Consider the following 22,886-nt stretch of genomic DNA (forward strand, 5'->3'; position numbering starts at 1 on the left):
TAACAAATGTAGTTTCCTAAGAGAGCCTCTGGCTGCACTGACTGAGAATGTAGTTAGATTAACTATCAGTAAAAGTAGCCCTGTGTTAGCGGTATGTGACGCATCAACTATTTTCTTTTTAAAATTGTTGACTGCTTGGAGTATATGAAAGTACTGGCTGCGTTTTATATCCCTCACGGCTATTTGAGAGCTGAGAGTGTTCAGGATGATAATTCTGGTATGCCAGACCTTAGTATAGACTCATCTCACACACTAGCAAAGTGATGCTCAAAATTCTCCCATCCAGGCTTCAACAGGACACGAACCGTGAACTTCCAGATGTTCAAGCTGGATTTAGAAAAGGCAGAGGAACAAGAGATCAAATTCCCAACATCCACTGGATCATCAAAAAAGCAAGAGAGTCCCAGAAAAAAACATTTACTTCTGTTTTATTGACTACGCCAAAGCCTTTGACTGTGTGGATCACAACAAACTCTGGAAAATTCTTCAAGAGATGGGAATACCAGACCACCTGACCTGCCTCCTGAGAAATGTGTATGCAGGTCAAGAAGCAACAGTTAGAAATGGACATGGAACAACAGACTGGTTCCAAATCGGGAAAAGAGTATGTCAAGGCTATATACTGTCATCCTGCTTATTTAACTTATATGCAAAGTACATCATGTGAAATGCCAGGCTGGATGAAGCACAAGCTGGAATCAAGATTGATGGAAGACATATCAATAACCTCGGTTATGCAGATGACACCACCCTTAAGGCAGAAAGGGAAGAAGAACTAAAGAGCCTCTTGATGAAAGTGAAATAGGAGATTGAAAAGTCAACATTCAGAAACCTAAGATCATGGCATCCAGTCCCATCATTTCATGGCAAATACATGGGAAAACAATGGAAACAGTGACAGACTTTATATTTTGGGGCTCTAAAATCACTGCAGATGATGACTTCAGCCAGAAAAATTAAAATATGCTTGCTCCTTGGAAGAAAAGTTATGACCAACCTAGACAGCATATTAAAAAGCAGAGACATTACTTTGTCAACAAAGGTCCATCTAGTCAAAGCTATGGTTTTTCCAGTAGTCATGTATGGATGTGAGAGTTGGACCATAAAGAAAGCTGAGTGCTGAGGAATTAATGCTTTTGAACTGTGGTGTTGGAGAAGACTCTTGAGAGTCCGTTGGACAGCAAGGAGATCCAACCAGTCCATTCTAAAGGAAATCAGTCCTGAATATTCGTTGGAAGGACTGATGCTAAAGCTGAAATTCCAATACTTTGACCACCTAATGCAAATAACTGACTCACTGGAAAAGACCCTGATGCTGGGAAAGATTGAAGGCAGGAGGAGAAGGGGACGACAGAGGATGGGATGGTTGGATGGCATCACCGACTCAATGGACATGAATTTGAGTAAACTCCATGAGTTGGTGATGGACAGGGAAGCCTGGCAGTGCTGCAGTCCATGGGATTGCAAAGAATCAGACACAACTGAGCAACTGAACTGAAATGAACTGACTGAGACCTTAGGTGATGGTGAAATGGAATACTATTCAATTTCCTAAGTTTCCTACACAGAAATCTTATAGAAATATGATGTAAACAATTTTCTGCTCCCAGAATTTCTGCTTAGAATATATTAATCATACCCAAATCTCCATTATTACAATATTCCAGTTAATTCCTTATTTATTATGACCCAGACCAGATACTGACTTTTGAAAGCTCTGATTCCTCCAGGAAGAGTTCTAGCCTCTTGCTTCCATATTATTTACTTGGATCTCTTTTTGCTCTAACATTTCCTAAATGGATGTCTAAGAGAAATTAGACAATAGAGACCTTGTTCTTTTCTGCTGTCAATTCCCAATGCTTATGAAGTACTAGATAACTGAATGCCACTGAGCAGTCTTATTCAAATTCACAAATAGGATTTATTCATCCTCCAGATTCCAGCCTTAGCCAATGAGATAGACACGTTTCCAGGCACAACATGGAAGTTTCATGTAATCTTAATGCTTAGTTGAGTAATACAATTACGGATAAATGGCAGCGGTTGTCTTAGGAGTCTGTGACTTACCTTACTAGACTTGTGATCCACATTAAAAGTGGCGATTGCATCCTCTGTTTTTTTCCTCCCAGATTTGGTTATTACATATTCAGCAAGTTTGTGTGCTAAATAAGTCTTTCCAGTACCACTAGGTCCTGAGAGTATAATTCTGTGATGCTCCATCAACAAGTTAAAGTATCTTTGGGTAATTGGTTTAGGAATCAGAGTATCAAAAACAAAACTGTCCAAACTGTTTTCTTCTACCCCTAAAGGGAGAAACAAAGGGAAGAGAATGGCTTATGGTTCTACATAAGCTAGAATTTAAAACACAGTGTCAACTGGCACCTGGGCTTTGTTAGCCGTAGGAATAACACTCCTTGCAAGAGACTTTCCTTGACATTTCTGTCTCACAAACATGTGTTGCTATTTTAAGACAGAATACATGAGAAATAAGGCAGAGTGAACACAGGAATGAAAGCAAGCCAGTTGCTTTTCCTGAGACTCTCTCCCCTGTCTACTTCATGCTTCCCGCTTATGTTTCCACAGAGAAATGGAAGCATTACTATGAATGCTATCAAGAACTATTCTTCTCTTTGAAGGTGGTAATTTTGTTAAGCATAAATATAAAAATTTGTGTTCTTCTCTTTTTCCTCCTCTTTTCTCCTTCTCTGTACTTCCTTCTAGCTCTCATTATACATCCCTGCTATACCATCACTTAAGCTTTTGAAAAATATATATTGTGATATTTGGCAAGGAATTAAGGAGAGCAACAGTATCTCAACTATCTTAATCATAAAATCAAATATTGACAAATCCCTCTATTAATCCATAGTTACCTAGATATGTTCTGAACTCATCAACATATGTGAACAAGAAATTATGGAGACAAGGATACCTGAGATATTCCATTTACCTAGAAATAATCACATTATTCAAAGCAAAAGAATTTCTCATCCCTGATTCTTAACTTCCATTCTCTGTCCCCAGTGGGTATTCACTGAATATGTGCTTAGTCTCTTCACTGCGTCCAACTCTTTGTGACCCCATGGGTTGTACCCTGCCAGGCTCCTCTGTCCATGGGATTCTCCAGGAAAGATCACTTGACTGGGTAGCTATTCCCTTCTCCAAGGGATCTTCCCAACCCAGGGATCAAACTTGGGCCTCCTGCATTGCAGGCAGATTTTTTACCATCTAAGCTACCAGGGAAGCCCTTGCTGAGCATATATATTTTAAAATTGAAGGTATAGGGATGAATATATTACCTTAGACTATGCAATAAACTTTTAGAAATTTCCCCTAAATCAAAGAGGATAATGTAGAAAACCTAGAAATTTGAAATTTGACAAGTCACTTCCTTTATGAGTCCTTGAGAATCTTCAAAATTACATCTCAAAACTCAAAGACTTTAATTTACTTGATTTTTGTTTTTAGTTGGATTTTTGTGTTTTTAATATAAATATGGCTCATCTCATACCCAAATTATTAAAGTAGTTAGCCTATTTTTCAAATATGAAAATTTGAAGTGAAACTGCAAAAAAAAAAAAAAGAAAGAAACATTGGTAACAATGAAATTGTGGGGTTTTTTTTCCATTTTTATTTTTACCTTTCAGGTTCACAGTGATGACGTTATTATCACCCACAAGGTACCCACACGGCAGCAGCTCAGGCACTTCTGGGCCATGGGATCTGGTCACGTCTCCTATACAGTAGCTGGCAATGCAGTCAGAGCTCAGACCAAGGCTAGCGGAGGTATCAATTCTGAACACATATTCCTGAAGTTGTATACACAAAGATGCAAAGTCAAAACAGAGGGACCACTCTTCTACCAGTGTAAAATTCACGGGGATATGAAACTAGCTATCATGAATTTTAGAACTGGGTACTACAATAACTATTAATATCACACAGCATAAAGAGAAAGCTTCCTTTAATATTTAAAATGCAGGAGAGGAAAAACAGATATGCACATGCCATTAAAGCTAAGGGAAACATCCAAAATGAAACACGTTTGAAAATTAGTATCAGGATATCTTGTACAACGTACCTTAAAGAGACGTCTAATTACACCATCTAAGACATCCCACTTGGTTTTTCCACTAACACCAATGGATCCTATCAAATATGCCTGAGACTTCTGATCCTAAGTAAGATCAAAATAAAATAAGATAAAATACAACTGCATCTTGTTTTATTATGTCTACTAAAATATTAATATTGGTGGTGATTAACACGAAAATATATATCAAACTTATGGTTTATATAATAGTAGACATACACAGTGGATTATACAAAATACCCCAGCAAACAAAACAACCAAAGTAACTAATTAACTAACAAGCAAAGTAACAGGAATAGCAACAAAACAAGAGAGAAAGAAGTTAGATGAAGTGGTATGGCCAAGGAAAACTGATTCATGACCTGTTCAGTAGAAAGGAAAGGTCCAGGAGAGAACAGCCTTCCATTTTAGCGAGCATGTACATTTCTGAAGAGAATCAGCTTGGTGGGAAGGAGATGGTGATAGAGATGCAACAGAACTATATCTTGAGTTCTAAAATGTCATCTTAACATTTTTGCAATCTAAATGTTAAGTCCAAAACTCAGTTTATTATTTTTTATTTAGATTATCTCTAAGATCGAATCCAAATTTGAAAAATAAGTTATCCATGGCAGTATGGGATTCATATATTCACAACTCAGGCTCTACTTTGAATTTATCAGAAAATTCAATATTTAGAATACTTGCCAGGAAATCCTACAGGATTACAAGGAATCCTTGAAGATTCTTGGAGAATCTTCAAAATTACATTTCAAAACTCAAAGATTTTCATTGACTTGATTTTTTTGTTTTTTGGTAGGGTTTTGGTGTTTTAAATATAAACATGGTTCATTTCATAGCAAAACTATTAAAGTGGTTAGTTTACTTTTCATATATGAAAGTCTAAAGATGAAACTACATCTACCATGTAATTAAGAAAAGTGATGTTAGGTCAAGTCACTTAGCTGGCTCTGACCTACATTTCTTCATCTATAGCATTTAACTCTATAAGGGTAAATGATTATCACCACTACTTAGGTATAACCTGAAACTAATATTTGTTTTTAAAAAAAAGTTAGAAATTCATAGCAAAACCACTCAAATTCATATATTAAACCACAACTCCCAATTGATGGTGTTTGGAAATGGAGTCAGCAGGAGGTAATAAGAGTTAAATTAGGCCATGAGAGTGGGTCTGACATCACGGGATCAGTAGCCTTCTAAGTTGGAGAAGGCAATGGCACCCCACTCCAGTACTCTTGCCTGGAAAATCCCATGGACGGAGGAGCCTGGTAGACTGCAGTCCATGGGGTCGCGAAGAGTCGGACACGACTGAGCGACTTCACTTTCACTTTCATGCATCGGAGAAGGAAATGGCAACCCGCTCCAGTGTTTTTGCCTGGAGAATCCCAGGGACGGTGGAGCCTGATGGGCTGCCGTCTACGGGGTCGCACAGAGTCGGACACGACTGAAGCGACTTAGCAGCAGCAGCAGCAGCCTTATCTAAGTAGGGGAAGTAAGAGAGAGATCTCTCTCTCCCCAAGTACACACATTGAGGAAAGGCCTGCGAGAACATAGCCAAGAAGGTGCCATTTGCAACCCAAAGAGAGAGCCCTTTTCAGGAACCAAACCAGATAGCACCTTGATCTTGGACTTAATAACCAGGAGAAAACAAATTTCCATTGTTTAAGCCATCCAATCTGCAGTATTTTGTTATGGTAACTCAAGAAGACCAAGATATCTTCTTCTTAACATTCAGAAATATTGTCTTTCAGAATTATTTTGAAAAAGAAAACTTGTTTTCTGGTGTTAATGTAACTGAGTCAAAATGGACATGCTTACAGTGCTTTTAAGCTGCTGCTTTTAAATCAGAGATCGTTCAAGCTTCACTGAGACTATTATAGTCTTTTACAAAAAGACCCACATGGGAAATTCAGGCACAGATCTGCAGCTCAAGCAGAAAGCTTATGGCATTATAATTCTTAGAATATATGCTCAATGTAAAAATTCACAATTGCTAGCTCACTTTTCAAACTTAAATACTGCAATTATCTTAAAATTCTAAAGTTCTTTGCTCTTCTGTTTGATACGAAAAAATTGGATACCTACAAATTTGTATTTTTGGCCACTGAAATACAATTTCAACTTGAAAAAAAAAATTTTTTGTTTCAAGAAGAGTCTAGGATCAGGATGACACTGCCAATTTGAAGGCAATATTTGATTCCAGAAAAATTAAATATTTGCCTTTTCAGCTAGGGCCTTGCTTAAAAATGATACACAAAAGTAGTATTAATGGACATTGTTATAATGAGTCTAATAAAATATATCTATCTTTCCAGTGTCTAGAATGGCCACATAGCTTATAGTCTCCTCTTTGTGGAAAGACCATCTTGACAGTTCTAGCAACACGGTACCATACATCATAAACATCACCTGTATTTAGTTAGATAAGATGCTATGTCAAAGAAAGCCATGTGTTTCTTTTTAGGTTTTAGGAATGAGGGTGGCTCACAGCCGCTACTATTTTCAGTGAATAAACATGAAGTACGGAGACACATTTCTATCTATAGGATGAGGCCATTTCTTTTTGAGTCCCTAACTTTCATGCTTTTATAAACATATTAAGCCAATGCCAAGACAAACTCTGCTGGTGGTATATTTATCAGGAAAAATACTCATATTTCAATATATTTGACTTGTGGTCATTCACGGTAATAAAGAGCTTAAAATTAAAGAAATACCTTTGCTCGGCCGTAGCCCTTGCTTATGGAGACTATAATTTTCACACTGCGGCCATCCTTGTGTCCAGTTGCATCACCAGGATCATCCAGCAAAATATCTACCAAATTTCCAAAGAAACATACACACACATAACAGAATCATGTTAGCTCAGATTTGTCTACTGTCATCACTTTCTCCCCCATAGTTTTACGCTTTTCAAGGGGAATATTTACCTTTTCTGCCATGCATTCTAACTTAACACAGGTGAAAAACCTCAGCTTTCAAGAAGATGGGTGGCTGTGGTTGGGTTAAAATTTTCATCTAAGACTTTATTTCTGTTTTCAAAGATCTTCACCCAAGTGTTGGGCCATCGCAATAGATGAGGAAATAAGGGGTTTCTTCCCCTATTATGCACAGGTCTGAGTAATACCTGAGTAATATTTAGTTACCATTATAACTGCAACAAATTGAAAAGCAATCTGATTTTCTATCTAGCTGAAAATATCCAAGCTCAAACCCCATGAAATTATGAATGCAAAGGTGCTGAGATTGACTGTCAACTGAAATTATTTTCAAGCATTTGGTACAAACACAGCTATATGATTACTTTTCCTTATATCTGTAATTTTAGGTAATGTTTTGAATTTCAATGATGGCATTATACTTCCCTGCAAAAATATATTAATTATTGCTCTTCTGTCCTCTTTCTGCTCACAGTTTCAAAACAAAAATGATATTTCTAGTAATCAGCTAAGAGTTACAGAAGCATGATAAAGCTAGTTAACCTTTAAACTACCAACTTTAAATGTGATTAAAGATTAATTTTTTAAATATAGTATATGAGATTAATGTTCAGTTTGGAGAATGAGTAAGGCAAACTATCCCACATATGTTTTCCTTTGAAAATGATGATATTATAGAGGCATATTTAATATGAAGATAGTGTTCTGTGGACAAAGGAAACTTAGCTATATGTTGAAGATCACATGTGCCTGGTGACAAGAGGACTCAATTGCTCAAATTGTAAATTCAGAGAGACAAGGACTTTGTATCATTATATAAAAGAAACAATTTCATCAAATGGGTTCTGAAAATAAAATTGTTGTATTACTTTAATAATTGGAATATGCAATTTTGCAAAGAAAGGAGTTTAAAAAATGCCATAATACCGTAACAATGAAAAACAAATTTAGAGTTTAAGGAATATGGAGATTTTTTTGCTAGAAATTTTTAAATTGTCAAAGACAATCTCCCTTGCTGGAATTATTTTTTTTTTTACTAGATGAACATCCTCCTGGTCTCATCTTTTTGCTTATCCTGCTCAAAACTCTTCCTTAAGTGTCATTTTAATTCTCGTTCCTTTTCTCAAAATTTTAAACAGGCTAATTATTCACATCTAAATATCTTATAATTCATGACCAAATCACCTCTTTAGTACTTTGTTCAATTATTCATAATTGTTTATAAATATTCAAAAATAATTATTTAAAATAATAATTTATTAAGCATCAAAGAAATCAGGTACTGTCCTGGGCACTGGAAATGAATACCATGGTGAGAAAGATGAATTCCCTGCTCTATCATTTACTGAACTAATTATAGTAATCACATCCCCAAGTCTTGGTTTCTTCATCTATAAAATGGGTTATAAAACCACCAGCTTGGTAGAGTTATCGAGAGCATAACAGACAATGCTTTTAAAGCACTTTATCCTCAGTATTTAGTAAGTTCACCTGTTCTAACCATTACTCCTTTTCTCTGTGTGTCTATTCTAACTCCTTGTATTAACAGTTGGAGGAGAACACCGTGGCTCACTCTGGGTCTCCCCATTGGTACACCAATGGGATGATCACCGGAGCAAACAACTCTGAGGGAAAACAAACAACAGCCAATTTGAGATTAGGTTCTTTGTGTTTTGTTTTTGGTTTATTTATTTATTTGGAAAATAAGTTATGGTTCTCTGTCAACATATTGAAAATAGAATAAAAAGGTTTGCCATTCTGGTTCCAATCAAGTGAAATACTGACAAGAAAAATAAAGGTTTTTTCACACCTCTGTCTTCATTGGATGCATGGAACATGCACTATATTTGAGGAACTGGACCTCTGTCAATTGTCCTCTGTCTACTTCTTTTTTAATTAATCATGTACTCTACAAAGCTTTTCTGTTAAAAAGCCCCAGCATAAAAGCACTTTTAACTGTCAAGTTTGAGCCCACTAACCATGCAGAGTTCCAAAGAATAGCAAGGAGAGATAAGAAAGCCTTCCTCAGCAATCAATGGAAAGAAATAGAGGAAAGCAATAGAATGGGAAAGACTACAGATCTCTTCAAGAAAATCAGAGATACCAAGGGAACATTTCATGCAAAGACGGGCACAATAAAGGACAGAAATGGTATGGAACTAAAAGAAGCAGAAGATATTAAGAAGAGGTGGCAAGAATACACAGAACTGTACAGAAAAGATCTTCATGACCCATATAATCACGATGGTGTGATCACTCACACTCAGCTGGAGCAGACATCCTGGAATGTGAAGTCAAGTGGGCCTTAGGAAGCATCACTAGGAAAAAAGCTAGTGGAGGTGATGGAATTCCAGTTGAGCTATTTCAAATCTTAAACGATGATGCTGTGAAAGTGCCACACTCAATATGTCAGCAAATTTGGAAAACTCAGCAGTGGCCACAGGACTGGAAAAGGTCAGTGTTCATTCCAATCCCAAAGAAAGGCAATGCCAAAGAATGCTCAAACTACCGCACAATTGCACTCATCTCACACGCTAGTAAAGTAATGCTCAAAATTCTCCAAGCCAGGTTTCAACAGTACATGAATCGTGAATTTCCAGATGTTCAAGCTGGTTTTAGAAAAGGCAGAGGCACCAGAGATCAAATTGCGAACATCCGCTGGATCACTGAAAAAGCAAGAGAGTTTCTGAAAAACATCTATTTCTGCTTTATTGACTATGCCAAAGCCTTTGACTGTGTGGATCACAATAAACTGTGGAAAATTCTGAAGGAGATGGGAATACCAGACCACCTGACCTGCCTCCTGAGAAACCTGTATACAGGTCAGGAAGCAACAGTTAGAACTGGACATGAAACAACAGACTGGTTCCAAATAGGAAAAGGAGTACGTCAAGGCTGTATATTGTCCCCCTGCTTATTTAACTTATATGCAGAGTACATCATGAGAAACGCTGGGCTAGAAGAAGCACAAGCTGGAATCAAGATTGCCAGGAGAAATATCAATAACCTCAGATATGCAGATGACACCACCCTTATGGCAGAAAGTGACAAAGAACCAAAGAGCTTCTTCATGAAAGTGAAAGAGGAGAGTGAAAAAGTTGGCTTAAAGCTCAACATTCAGAAAACTAAGATCATGGCGTCTGGCCCCATCACTTCATGGGAAATAGATGGGGAAACAGTGTCAGACTTTATTTTTGGGGGCTCCAAAATCACTGCAGATGGTGACTGCAGCCATGAAATTAAAAGACATTTACTCCTTGGAAGGAAAGTTATGACCAACCTAGATAGCATATTGAAAAGCAGACATATTACTTTGCCAACAAAGGTTCGTCTAGACAAGGCTATGGTTTTTCCAGTGGTCATATATGGATGTGAGAGTTTGACTGTGTGGAAAGCTGAGCGACGAAGAATCGATGCTTTTGAACTGTGGTGTTGGAGAAGACTCTTGAGAGTCCCTTGGACTGCAAGGAGATCCAACCAGTCCATTCTAAAGGAGATCAGCCCTGGGTATTCTTTGGAAGGAATGATGCTAAAGCTGAAACTCCAGTACTTTGGCCACCTCATGTGAAGAGTTGACTCATTGGAAAAGACTGATCCTGGGAGGGATTAGGGGCAGGAGGAAAAGGGGACGACAGGATGAGATGGCTGGATGGCATCACTGACTCGATGGACGTGAGTTTGAGTGAACTCCGGGAGATGGTGATAGAAAGGGAGGCCTGGCGTGCTGCGATTCATGGGGTCGCAAAGAGTCAGACACGACTTAGCGACTGAACTGAACCGAACTAAAATTGCCCAGGAACATGTATATTATTGGTTTTCAAGCGTCATCTAGTGGCTGTGCTTTGTAATCACCACAGGTCCTCCTGTAAATCTTTCTCAACCAAGTCTTTTATGTATACAAAAATGATTAAATGCTGTGTGTGTGCACTCAATTAAAGGAGCAGTTATACTTTATAACTGAATAGTTCATCAGATATTAATACGTTAGGTTATATGATTCTATTTGCAACTGACTAAAATGCTACCCTTATTCTAAACTCAATACTGGAACCCAGCGTTTCCTTTTTGTCTGTTTGGTGACAGTTTAATAGAGCTGTAGCCCGGTGACAGAGGAGCACTGTATTCTCCCTGGGCTGCAAAATGCAGGATTACTAGTCAAATTTAGGGATAGTGCCTGAAACACCTGTAAATGGGCAAAACGCTATCAAAATGCAGGGGGTTCTGATTATACAGTGATGAGTACAAACCATCATCAGAGAATACTACTCCTTCGTCCTATCTGTAATCCTGGAGGAAGTACTTGTCAAGCACAAACAATTGTTTTAAAAAATGATATGAAAACCGTATGTCTAAGTCGTTTCACTCTTTTACACAGAATGTTCTTTTCTTTTAAGATGATCATGACTGAGAATGAACTTATAAGGAAAAGGGGCTATCTCTGAGAATTAGGGTGTTAACGCTTTGAAGAGGGAATGGGTGAGGGCAGTGGTGGGCAAGGGTCTCCAAATTCGAGGTGTCCTCGCTTGTGAAGTCCTAGGCATGCTATGATTAGGCACTGTGCGCGCAAAATCACCTGAGGTAACAGACTCCGCGATGTTCAGATTGTTGAGCGAGAGCCCTAAGGACTGGCGCGAGGAGGAGGAGGAGGTGCTGCTCGCGGACTCGGACGGGGGCCGAGCAGGCTTCGCCACGTTCCCCGTCTCCGCCTTCAGCCGGTCATTTTCAGCCTTCAGTATTTCAATCTCGTTCTGTTGTGAAATTGAAAAACATGGCGCTAACTTGAAGAGAAAACGGTATCAACTCTTTTAGTAGTAGTGTTAATCAGTGTTTTTTTTTTTTTTTAATGTGGTGAGATATTAAAAAACAACTACAAATTATGAAAACAAGATTTCCTTCCAAAGAAGGAAAAGTAAATCTCTTTCTCTGTCTCCCATATATACATATTCAGATATTCACAAATATAGATACACTGACCAGTGGAATTTTTTCACACTTAAAAAAAAATCTATCATATATTTGAGGAGTTTTCCAGGATGTGGTCTCACCTGAATTAAGAATAACATAATTGAAGAGGTCATTCCATTTCTCATTTTAGAATTAAACACTACAACATATATAAAAACAGATAACCAACAGAGAGACCTACTATATACTCAATATTTTGTAAAAACCTGTAAGGGAAAAGAATTTAAAAAGAATGTATCTATCTATCTATATTCAGGTATATATATATAACTGAATCACTGTGCTGTGCATCTGAAACTTTGTAATACAACATTATAAATCAACTATGCTTTAATAAAATAAAATTTAAAAATTTAATGCAATACTATTAATATCTCATAGAAGAAAATGCCCTTCGTAATATTCTGAATTCAGGAAGAGTTGAAAATCACAGTAAAACAAAAGTTATATAAATGAAGTGATTTAAAATTATCACTTCAGAATCCTAGCTAACGTCTGAAAAAGTTTTTGTTCCTTCGAAACAGAGCACTAAGCTCATAAAAACAACACAAGCCTTTTGATGAATATATCAGTGGTATAGGAATCTGCTTGGCAACGAGCTTTTCCTGTTTCAGTCATCTGCGGTACCAAGTGATTATTGGTTGACAATAATAAAATGAAAGTCTGAGCACAGACTGGTTCTGAATTTAGCCTTCGGATCCTTTCAAGATATACAAAAGCTTTACTTTTACAGATGGCATTCTACATCACTTTTACTTTCATATTTAGAAAGCTTGTGTTATATTTCTGTCCTTTCCTCATTTCATTTGTTTTTCAATAAAAAACATGTAAAGGTGTTTGAAAGTCAGATTTCAAAATTATAGGAAGAAGTTACCAAAAGGTAAATCACGGGGAAGTCAAGAAGCAAGGGCTGCAGTAGTTTCTCTGAAAACTTAGCTCTCAGCCAGTTCAATCACTAGTAAAGGTGCCTTCAATGGTCCTTGAGTGCAACCAGCCAGTTTGCACTCCCATTTCCAAAGCTGGATTTTACAAAATTCTCCAACCGGTATTAGGAAAGGAGTTGCGGAGATTAAATAAAAAGAGTGCATTTCCAAAAGGGATTTAAATGTGAGATTTGCTTTTACAATAACTGAGACAAGAGAATAAGCAGCATTTCAAAGCTCTCCTGTTCACTCCTTGAAGGTGCTTACAGACCAACCTGCATCCGGTTCATGGCTTCCCGGATCTGATCGAGATGATGTGCAGAGCTGAGGGCCTCCAGCCGAATATCTGTTAATTTTAATTCCTTTTCTCTGAGCTCACTCTTCAACTGCAGAATTATCTCTGCCTCAGCCTCTGTGCATTCACAGATCCTGAAGAAAGAAACAAGCACAAAATCAGCAGTTGGGGAAGCCAGAGGATTAGGAAAGGCAATGATTCTTTTAAAAGCTGAACTGCAATAATATCCAGCAGGTACAGAGATTATTTGCTGCTGGCAAAACCTAGAGAAAAGGAAAAAGAGTTTTACAAACAGAAATACATTCATAGGTTCAAAATGGAAAAGAGTAGGTAGGCCTTTGTCTCTCTCTCTTTTTTTAATCTCTATTTTTTGAAGTTTAAAAACAACCTATCTTTACTGTATAGAAACTGATACTCAAAATTCCCTTGTTGCTAATATTTGTGGGGCTGAAAGTCAGAGTATTACTATATCTCATTCAACCATTTTTTCAAGGGACTTAACCTTCTATTTGCAACATATTAAATTTGTTTAAAACAAAGTTATTATGTATCAAAATGTTGATTTCTAGTTTTATAAAATTTTGCAAAGAATAATCTTATTTTGCCATAATACTATCTCCCGGTTACCACAAAACTTCAAAATGAATATTGTAGACAATAAATCAGGGAGATTAGTGTTGGACATTTAAATAATGGATGAGTGTTATATAATCCTTCTGGTAGGCTCGGCTGATTTAGGAGGTCAGCTAATGAAACTGAAGCAAGGTTTCAACCCAAACAAGCGGGCTAGTTGGGGCTGCTTGAAGGTCACATACACGACATCCTCACTGCTGTTGTGTTGTTGTTTTGTAGACAGCTTGGGAGGAAATGTGTCAAAAAGAATTTCTGTTGTATTAATGAGTAGCTTTTCTATTTAAAATGTGAGGATTAAGTTGCTGGTCACAAAATGACCGTGCTATGTTCTTCTAAGTAAGGGAATTAAACAGAGTGTGCACGGTCTTAAATGGTTCTATTTGTGGCCTTGTGTATATGACAGCTCCGGGGAGCTGCCGTCACGGGCACACATGGACTCTGAACTGAACAGTGTACAGAACAAAGAGAATTATCAGAGCACATGTTTAACCTTCTACATGTTTTATTCTTTCTTATAACATTCTAGTGGGATACTATAAAAAATGCTATGCTAGATTATCTAACACAATTGAAGAAAAATGGATTGCAGTTTGGCTTAAGGTAACAAAATTTTACTTCCACAACAGGAGGGCAGAGGAGGTAGTCATTGTTGAAACACATGCGAGTGATTTTAGAGAAAGCAGGAGTGAACACTGCTTAGGTTAGAACTGGGATCTGAGCAGTTTTCATGCATCACACTCCATTTTACCGGGATCTATGCTTGTAGATCACAGGGCCATTTTGCCGTTTCTTTGGTGGCCAGACAAGGGGTGACCTGCATTTAATGCACAGTTAGATAGATACAAGGACAAATGCCAGTGAAAATAATAACTTAGAAAAGGGGAGAATGAGATCAAGAATCATTCACATTCTAATGTATGGAAAACAGAAGAGAAATGAATGCTGTCTGCTATTCTAAGGAAGATCTGGAAATAACGGACACAGAGACGATGCTGCGATTCCATTCAGAACACACACGTGGGCCTGGCCTGAAGTCGTCTTCAATAGATTCTTCCTTGTGCTGCAGAGGGGGTGACTTACGCAGAGGCAGACTGGGAGGGCTTCATGGAGGCTGACCCACAGTCACCCCCGTTGTGGGGCAACTTGGGGGATGCTGGGAGGGACGAATCTGTAAGCTCTTCAATGTCCGAATGTGAGGAAGGGGGCTTGGTGGACTTTTTCTTCCCAAAGGCTTGTTTGAATGAGCTTCTCAGCTGCAAGAAAGGACAGAAATTACCTTCCTTGTCTATTTGCACTGGGGGCATCTCGCTTTGGGCCGTTAGTTTGCAAGTGCCATCCTAGCCACTGCCTGGGGTCAGTATGTATAAGCAAAGGATTAACAGCTGCAGCACGGTATCTCTAATTAAAAAAAAAAAAAAAAAGATACCGTGTTCTGTGTTTCTGTTTTATTTTTGTATTAATCCAGCACAGCGCAAACATGGAAGGCTTTTAAACAGTGCAGGGACAAGGGCATGGCCATCAGAGCACTCATTTAAAACGAAGTACCTTGAAGGGATCTCCTTTCAGAAGGCTCCTCTCTTCAAGGCAATTTGTTTTAAATGGCCACTTTAGCTCTACTGTCAAGTCAGGGCCTGCTGACAGTACAAACTTAAAAAGCAAAATGAAATCAAATTCACCTAACACTTCATCAATCGTGAGTTTCTATTCAAATTTTCAGTTCCCAGACTATGCAAACCAGAATTGGTACGCCCTACAGCGCTATTTGGAAAGTAGTTTTACTTCTCTTTAAAATTGAAGATTAAAATGAAAAGACACAAAGAAAAGACAAACAAGGTAATCTGTTTTTAAAAGGTATAAAAGCTTCCTGCCAAAATGAATAGCATTCATGCCAAGGGTGGGTGTTTTATAGATGCATGCCAGACTGTCCACGATTTATATTCACCTCACTTCCTCTAGAGTTCACCTTGCAGAAACATGAAAGAGTGCGCAATTACAAACCAAGGGAAGGAAGGCTGATCAGTATTTTAAAATATTACCTGCATCAACATTGTTTTTAAAACAAAAAAGATATTTCTCTCATTATTTACAGAAAGCACTCTAGTAAAATCCTTTCCTAATTTCATTTTGGATTTCATCAAGAGTTCTACTTATTTAAAATTTACTTTTCTTTCATAGCAGTCAAAAAAATCCTTTACTTCATTATTTTTTAAACATTTTGTAGTGGTAGCATCTTCCCCTCAGTTTTTCAGCAATTACTTTATATCATAAATTAGCTAACAAGGGATAGTTCTAGCTAACAAGGGGTAGTTCTGTTAAAGTACATTTTTATATTTCTCCTATGTTCTTTTGGTGAAAATATACAGAACTGATTTCTGATACAGTGGTACTTTCACACCAGAAGCTCTGTTGATGCAAGGGGTGCAGAAGTTTGCAAGGACTCGTCTTTCTTTTTTACCAATTCTATTTTTTTCTCCTCTTCTTCCATCAGCATCTTTACCACCATCACCATCATCGCCACTACTAACACCACCACCATCATCACCCTCATCCTTTTCTTCTTCTTCATCTCCACCTTCACAATAAGGTCCTGCTTTGAGCCATTTATTTATAGATGCTACTCTATTTTTCTTTACAATATCCCTGTAAAGTCAGTATAATTATCCAGTTTTTACAAACGAGAAAATTTAGGCTCGCCAAAAGGTGAAGTAACTTGCCTAAGAGCCAAAAAGTAAGCATCAGAGTTGGGATTCAAATCTAAGTTCAGTTAGTCCCAACTCCAAGATGTCTGTTCTTCAGCAACAGGCTGCCCTGAGCTTTTTGATGAGTATAGAATTTGAGGGGTGAGTCACCTGAATGAGACACTATAAACTGCTGTGAATCTCTAAAGCCCAAAAGGAAAAATCCTGCCTCACTGTGCAGTAATAAGTTTGTGAATTAGATGAATGCTAATAGCTTACCCAATTTTTCTTTTTCTTCTTCTTGGAGTCGGCATCGTTACCACTGCCAATGCTGGAATGGCTTGTGGCACTGTTAATACTAGAAACGCTTTCAGAGGAATGCTGTCTTCTGATGCGGAGATCTAGCCACAGACAGAGAGAGCCACATTTACTCAAAAAGACTTGCAATCTGACCAAATAAGAATTTTAGGCTTTCTGAGAAGAAGTTCTCTAAAAATAGTCAACACAGCTTTGTATAGATCATTTCAATGCAGTTTTAGTTTTATAAGCTTAACAAAGTATCACCCTATTTGCTTTAATTAATTAGGTTACCTGTATTAAGATTCAATAGGAATCTCAGGTAAGTCTGTAGCATTGGCAGTTTAATGAATTCTGAGTTTTCTCGCCAAATTAAATGCTATGCTAGTGATTTTTACTGAATACCTAGATTAAACAGCACTTAGAAAATCATTTATCCCAATGATATATTCCATGGAGTAAATGGAAACTCATAATGGCATGAAAATTAATTGTGTCTTTTTAATATTTGCCCTTTGAATAAAGCTACTGAAGCCAGATATACCGACTTTCCATTTCATGGAAGCATACCTTGTTAGAGCCAAAACAAACCTTGTGAGTCATCTAAGCACTTTATCTCATAGATGAGACAACCGAAATGCAAGGAAGTACCTTGACCACGGTCAAAGAGCCAAAGTCATCAAGAGAGAATCTAGGTAGACTTCATTAGTGAATTAAATAGAAATCATATTTCAGTTCAGTTCTGCCACTCAGTCATGTCCGACTCTTTGCAACCCCATGAATCGCAGCCAGCCAAGCCTCCCTGTCCATCACCAAATCCCGGAGTTCACACAAACTCACGTCCATCGAGTTGGTGATGCCATCCAGCCATCTCATCCTCTGTCATTCCCTTCTCCTCCTGCTCCCAATCCCTCCCAGCATCAGGGTCTTTTCCATGAGTCAACTCTTCGCATGAGGTGGCCAAAGTATTGGAGTTTCAGCTTCAGCATCAGTCCTTCCAAAGAAATCCCAGGGCTGATCTCCTTCAGAATGGACTGGTTGGATCTCCTTTTACTCCAAGGGACTCTCAAGAGTCTTCTCCAACACCACAGTTCAAAAGCATCAATTCTTTGGCACTCAGCTTTCTTCACAGTCCAACTCTCACATCCATACATGACCACAGGAAAAACCATAGCCTTGACTAGACGGACCTTTGTTGGCAAAGTAATGTCTCTGCTTTTCAATATGCTGCCTAGGTTGGTCATAATCTTCCTTCCGAGGAGTAAGCGTCTTTTAATTTCATGGCTGCAGTCACCATCTGCAGTGATTTTGGAGCCCCCCAAAATAAAGTATGACACTGTTTCCACTGTTTCTCCATCTATTTCCCATGAAGTGATGGGACCAGATGCCATGATCTTAGTTTTCTGAATGTTGAGCTTTAAGCCAACTTTTTCACTCTCCTCTTTCACTTTCATCAAGAGGCTCTTTAGTTCTTCTTCACTTTCTGCCATAAGGGTGGTGTCATCTGCATATATGAGGTTATTGATATTTCTCCTGGCAATCTTGAGTCCAGCTTGTGCTTCTTCTAGCCCAGCGTTTCTCATGATGTACTCTGCATATAAGTTAAATAAGCAGGGTGACAATAAACAGCCTTGATGTAAGTTCACGGTAAGCTCACTGGAAGTTCACGGTTCACGTATTGCTGAAGCCTGGCTTGGAGAATTTTGAGCATTCTTTACTAGCATGTGAGATGAGTGCAATTGTGCGGTAGTTTGAGCATTCTTTGGCATTGCCTTTCTTTGGGATTGGAATGAAAACTGACCTTTTCCAGTCCTGTGGCCACTGCTGAGTTTTCCAAATTTGCTGGCATATTGAGTGCAGCACTTTCACAGCATCATCTTTTAGGATTTTAAATAGCTCAACTGGAATTCTATCACCTCCACTAACTTTGTTCATAGTGATGCTTTCTAAGGCACACTTGACCTCACATTCCAGGATGTCTGGCTCAAGGTGAGTGATCACACCATCGTGATTATCTGGGTCGTGAAGCTCTTTTTTGTACTGTTCTCCTGTGTATTCTTGCCACCTATTCTTAGTATCTTCTGCTCTGTTAGGTCCATACCATTTCTGTCCTTGAATTTAACTCAGATGACAATTTTATCTACTACTGTGGGCAGGAATCCCTTAAAGAAATGGAGTAGCCATCATGGTCAACAAGAGAGTCCAAAATGCAGTACTTGGATGCAATCTCAAAAACGACAGAATGATCTCTGTTTATTTCCAAGGCAAACCATTCAATATCATGGTAATCCTAGCCTATGCCCCAACAATTAATGCTGAATAACCTGAAGTTGAATGGTTCTATGAAGACCTACAAGTCTTTTAGAACTAACACCCAAAAAAGATGTCCTTTTCATTATAGGGGACTGGAATGCAAAAGTAGGAAGTCAAGAAACACCTGGAGTAACAGGCAAATTTGGGCTTTGAGTATGGAATGAAGCAGGGCAAAGGCTAATAGAGTTCTGCCAAGAGAATGCACTAGTCATAGCAAACACCCTCTTCCAACAACACAAGAGAAGACTCTATACATGGACATCACCAGATGGTCAATAGTGAAATCAGATTGATCATATTCTTTGCAGCCAAAGATGGACAAGCTCTATATAGTCAGCAAAAACAAGACCAGGATCTGACTGTGGCTCAGACCATGATCTCCTTATTGCCAAATTCAGACTTAAATTGAATAAAGTAGGGAAACCCACTAGACCATTCAGGTGTGACCTAAATCAAATCCCTTATGAATTTACAGTGGAAGTCAGAAATAGGTTTAAGTGACTAGATCTGATAGAGTGCCTGATGAACTATGGACGGAGGTTCATGACATTGTACAGGAGACAGGGATCAAGACCATCCCCATGGAAAAGAAATGCAAAACAGCAAAATGGCTGTCTGAGGAGGCCTTAAAAATAGCTGTGAAAAGAAGAGAAGTGAAAAGCAAAGGAGAAAAGGAAAGATATAAGCATCTGAATGCAGAGTTCCAAAGAATAGCAAGGAGAGATAAGAAAGCCTTCCTCAGCGATCAGTGCAAAGAAATAGATGAAAACAACAGAATGGGAAAGACTAGAGATCTCTTCAAGAAAATGAGAGATACCAAGGGAACATTTCATGCAAAGATGGGCTCGATAAAGGACAGAAATCATATTTAAGACAGTGTAATTCTCCCATTACACCTAATCCCAGCCCATGACTTGGAAGAGTAATAGTAGTAGCAATAATAACAGGTAATATTAAAGCTAGCTTTTACTACATGCTTACTTTGCTCTGGGAGCAATCTTATTTTACTCTTAAAGCAAACCACTGAAATGAGTGTAATCACTAAAGTTTCCTTGCAGTAACACAGCTGAAAAAGAGGCTTAGATGGATCTTACTGTCTATTGTACTAACTGCCAGGTAATATGACTCGTAAAAAGCATGAACTTCTCTCTAGCTAATAAGATACTTGAAAAGGAGACTATTTGATACTAAATCATTTTTTGAAGGTAGCCACTCCATACAAGCTTATAAGATTTATTTATAATATTAAAATTGAAATTATTTCTACTCATAGTGAACTGACCAAAGAGTTAGTGAAGACACAAGAAATTTATAAAATTATTTTTAAGGTCAAATGTGCTTTTAGGCCATCTCTTACTGTTATATTTAATTGGAATCAATGCAGATTAGCCAAGCAAAAAAAATCTCAGTGGAACTTATCTGAGGTCAGAAATCACAATATAGCTTTCAAAAAGTTCCCATAGAAATAATAGTATATAATCAAAACTATTCAGCAAAGTAATTTGACAATAAAATGACCGATGGAAGTGGAACCTTAACTGGTTACTTTCAAATCGTACAATAAGTATATGTGTGGGTGGGTAATATACATATACATATCTCCATCTTTAATCTCATATACATACCTATCCATAAGTACTTTGACTTTTCCATTAAGAGAATAACCATGCTGAAAAATTTTATAGGAGGGTAAAAATATAATAGCTGTTTTTAAGAATCCCTAGAATTTGGTCTAAAAGTATATTTTTTTTAATGATGAAAACATTTACAGTTTTTGCATGCAAAAAGCATTACCAGTGCCAAAACCTAAATCATGGTATTTATGTGTGTTATTTTGCATCAACAATAAAGGAGCACAGTATACCTTATCAACTAATGTGGAAATTATGTGAATAAGCAATAAAAGAACATGTGTAGGTATTTGTGTTTTAAATATCTGCTATATTTGGCTACAAGCTTTTCTGAACAAGATTAGCATTTGCTAGTTTTCTCATCATAACTGACTTTTACAAATAAAGCAGATGTATTAAGAGTTAAAGTATTTCAGAGTTTTTATTATATCCAGAATTAATAAATTATATTTGACTTCAAATAATCCCAAAATGTTTAAAGATAGGTTAAAAAGTAGTCCTTGGAAGTATTAGCTATGTTCAACTATGACCGCATTTCCAATAAAGACTGGCAAGGGTGTAATTTCAATAACATTACAGGATGAAAGGAATGCATTTTACTTTTCTCTGACAATTCTTTTCTAGAGTTAAGTATTTGAGTACATGCAGCATCACAGAGTTCAGTATAAATGGTTGACCAAATGAATACCAACAATCTGAATGAATGGAGAAGCTTATTTTAAACGATATACATTTCAGTTATATGTTTATTCATTCTCCACATTCCACTTCCCATCCATTGTGCTGTCGCTTTCTAGTTGGAGCCATCGCCATCACTTACTTGCTCTAAGAAAGAACAGCCAGCCAAGTCATCTTCAAATCTTTTTAAAGAAAAATCTTTCATGCAATCCCTATCAAGCTACCACAGGTATTTTTCAGAGAACTAGAACAAATAATTTCACAATTTGTATGGAAATACAAAAAACCTCGAATAGCCAAAGTGATCTTGAGAAAGAAGAATGGAACTGGAGGAATCAACCTGCCTGACTTCAGGCTCTACTACAAAGCCACAGTCATCAAGACAGTATGGTACTGGCACAAAGACAGAAATATAGATCAGTGGAACAAAATAGAAAGCCCAGAGATAAATCCACACACCTATGGACACCTTATCTTTGACAAAGGAGGCAAGAATATGCAATGGAGAAAAGACAATCTCTTTAACAAGCGGTGCTGGGAAAACTCATCAACCACTTGTAAAAGAATGAAACTAGATCACTTTCTAACACCATACACAAAAATAAACTCAAAATGGATTAAAGATCTAAATGTAAGACCAGAAACTATAAAACTCCTAGAGGAAAACATAGGCAAAACACTCTCCGACATAAACCACAGCAGGATCCTCTATGACCCACCTCCCAGAATATTGGAAATAAAAGCAAAAATAAACAAATGGGACCTAATTAAAATTAAAAGCTTCTGCACAACAAAGGAAACTATAAGCAAGGTGAAAACACAGCCTTCAGAATGGGAGAAAATAATAGCAAACGAAGCAACTGACAAAGAATTAATCTCAAAAATGTACAAGCAAATCCTGAAGCTCAATTCCAGAAAAATAAATGACCCAATCAAAAAGTGGGCCAAAGAACTAAACAGACATTTCTCCAAAGAAGACATACAGATGGCTAACAAACACATGAAAAGATGCTCAACATCACTCATTATCAGAGAAATGCAAATCAAAACCACAATGAGGTACCATTTCACGCCAGTCAGAATGGTTGCTATCCAAAAGTCTACAAGCAATAAATGTTGGAGAGGGTGTGGAGAAAAGGGAACCCTCTTACACTGTTGGTAGGAATACAAACTAGTATAGCCACTATGGAGAACAGTGTGGAGATTCCTTTAAAAACTGGAAATAGAACTGCCTTATGACCCAGCAATCCCACTGCTGGCATACACAGCAATGAAACCAGAATTGAAAGAGACACGTGTACCCCAATGTTCATCACAGCACTGTTTACAATAGCCAGGACATGGAAGCAACCTAGATGTCCATCAGCAGACGAACGGATAAGAAAGCTGTGGTACATATACACAATGGAGTATTACTTAGCTATTAAAAAGAATACAT

At 37.7% G+C, this 22,886-nt stretch overlaps 1 protein-coding gene across 2 annotated transcripts in view; it reads right to left on the reverse strand.

The window, feature by feature from the left end:
* The window catches only part of NAV3 (neuron navigator 3), an 893,105-nt gene that overhangs the window by 24,828 nt on the left and 845,391 nt on the right, over nt 1-22,886 (reverse strand). For both annotated transcript variants that reach the window (XM_070370975.1, XM_005889180.3), the window contains 9 exons: nt 16,809-16,930; nt 15,794-15,814; nt 14,932-15,104; nt 13,199-13,352; nt 11,609-11,783; nt 6,814-6,911; nt 4,082-4,177; nt 3,641-3,809; nt 2,068-2,303 (listed from right to left, as the gene is read on the reverse strand). In XM_070370975.1, coding sequence (XP_070227076.1) covers nt 2,068-2,303; nt 3,641-3,809; nt 4,082-4,177; nt 6,814-6,911; nt 11,609-11,783; nt 13,199-13,352; nt 14,932-15,104; nt 15,794-15,814; nt 16,809-16,930 — 1,244 coding nt within the window. The remainder of the gene's footprint in view (nt 1-2,067; nt 2,304-3,640; nt 3,810-4,081; nt 4,178-6,813; nt 6,912-11,608; nt 11,784-13,198; nt 13,353-14,931; nt 15,105-15,793; nt 15,815-16,808; nt 16,931-22,886) is intronic.

Source organism: Bos mutus, chromosome 5 (genome assembly GCF_027580195.1).
Source record: "Bos mutus isolate GX-2022 chromosome 5, NWIPB_WYAK_1.1, whole genome shotgun sequence".
Lineage (NCBI taxonomy): Eukaryota > Metazoa > Chordata > Mammalia > Artiodactyla > Bovidae > Bos > Bos mutus.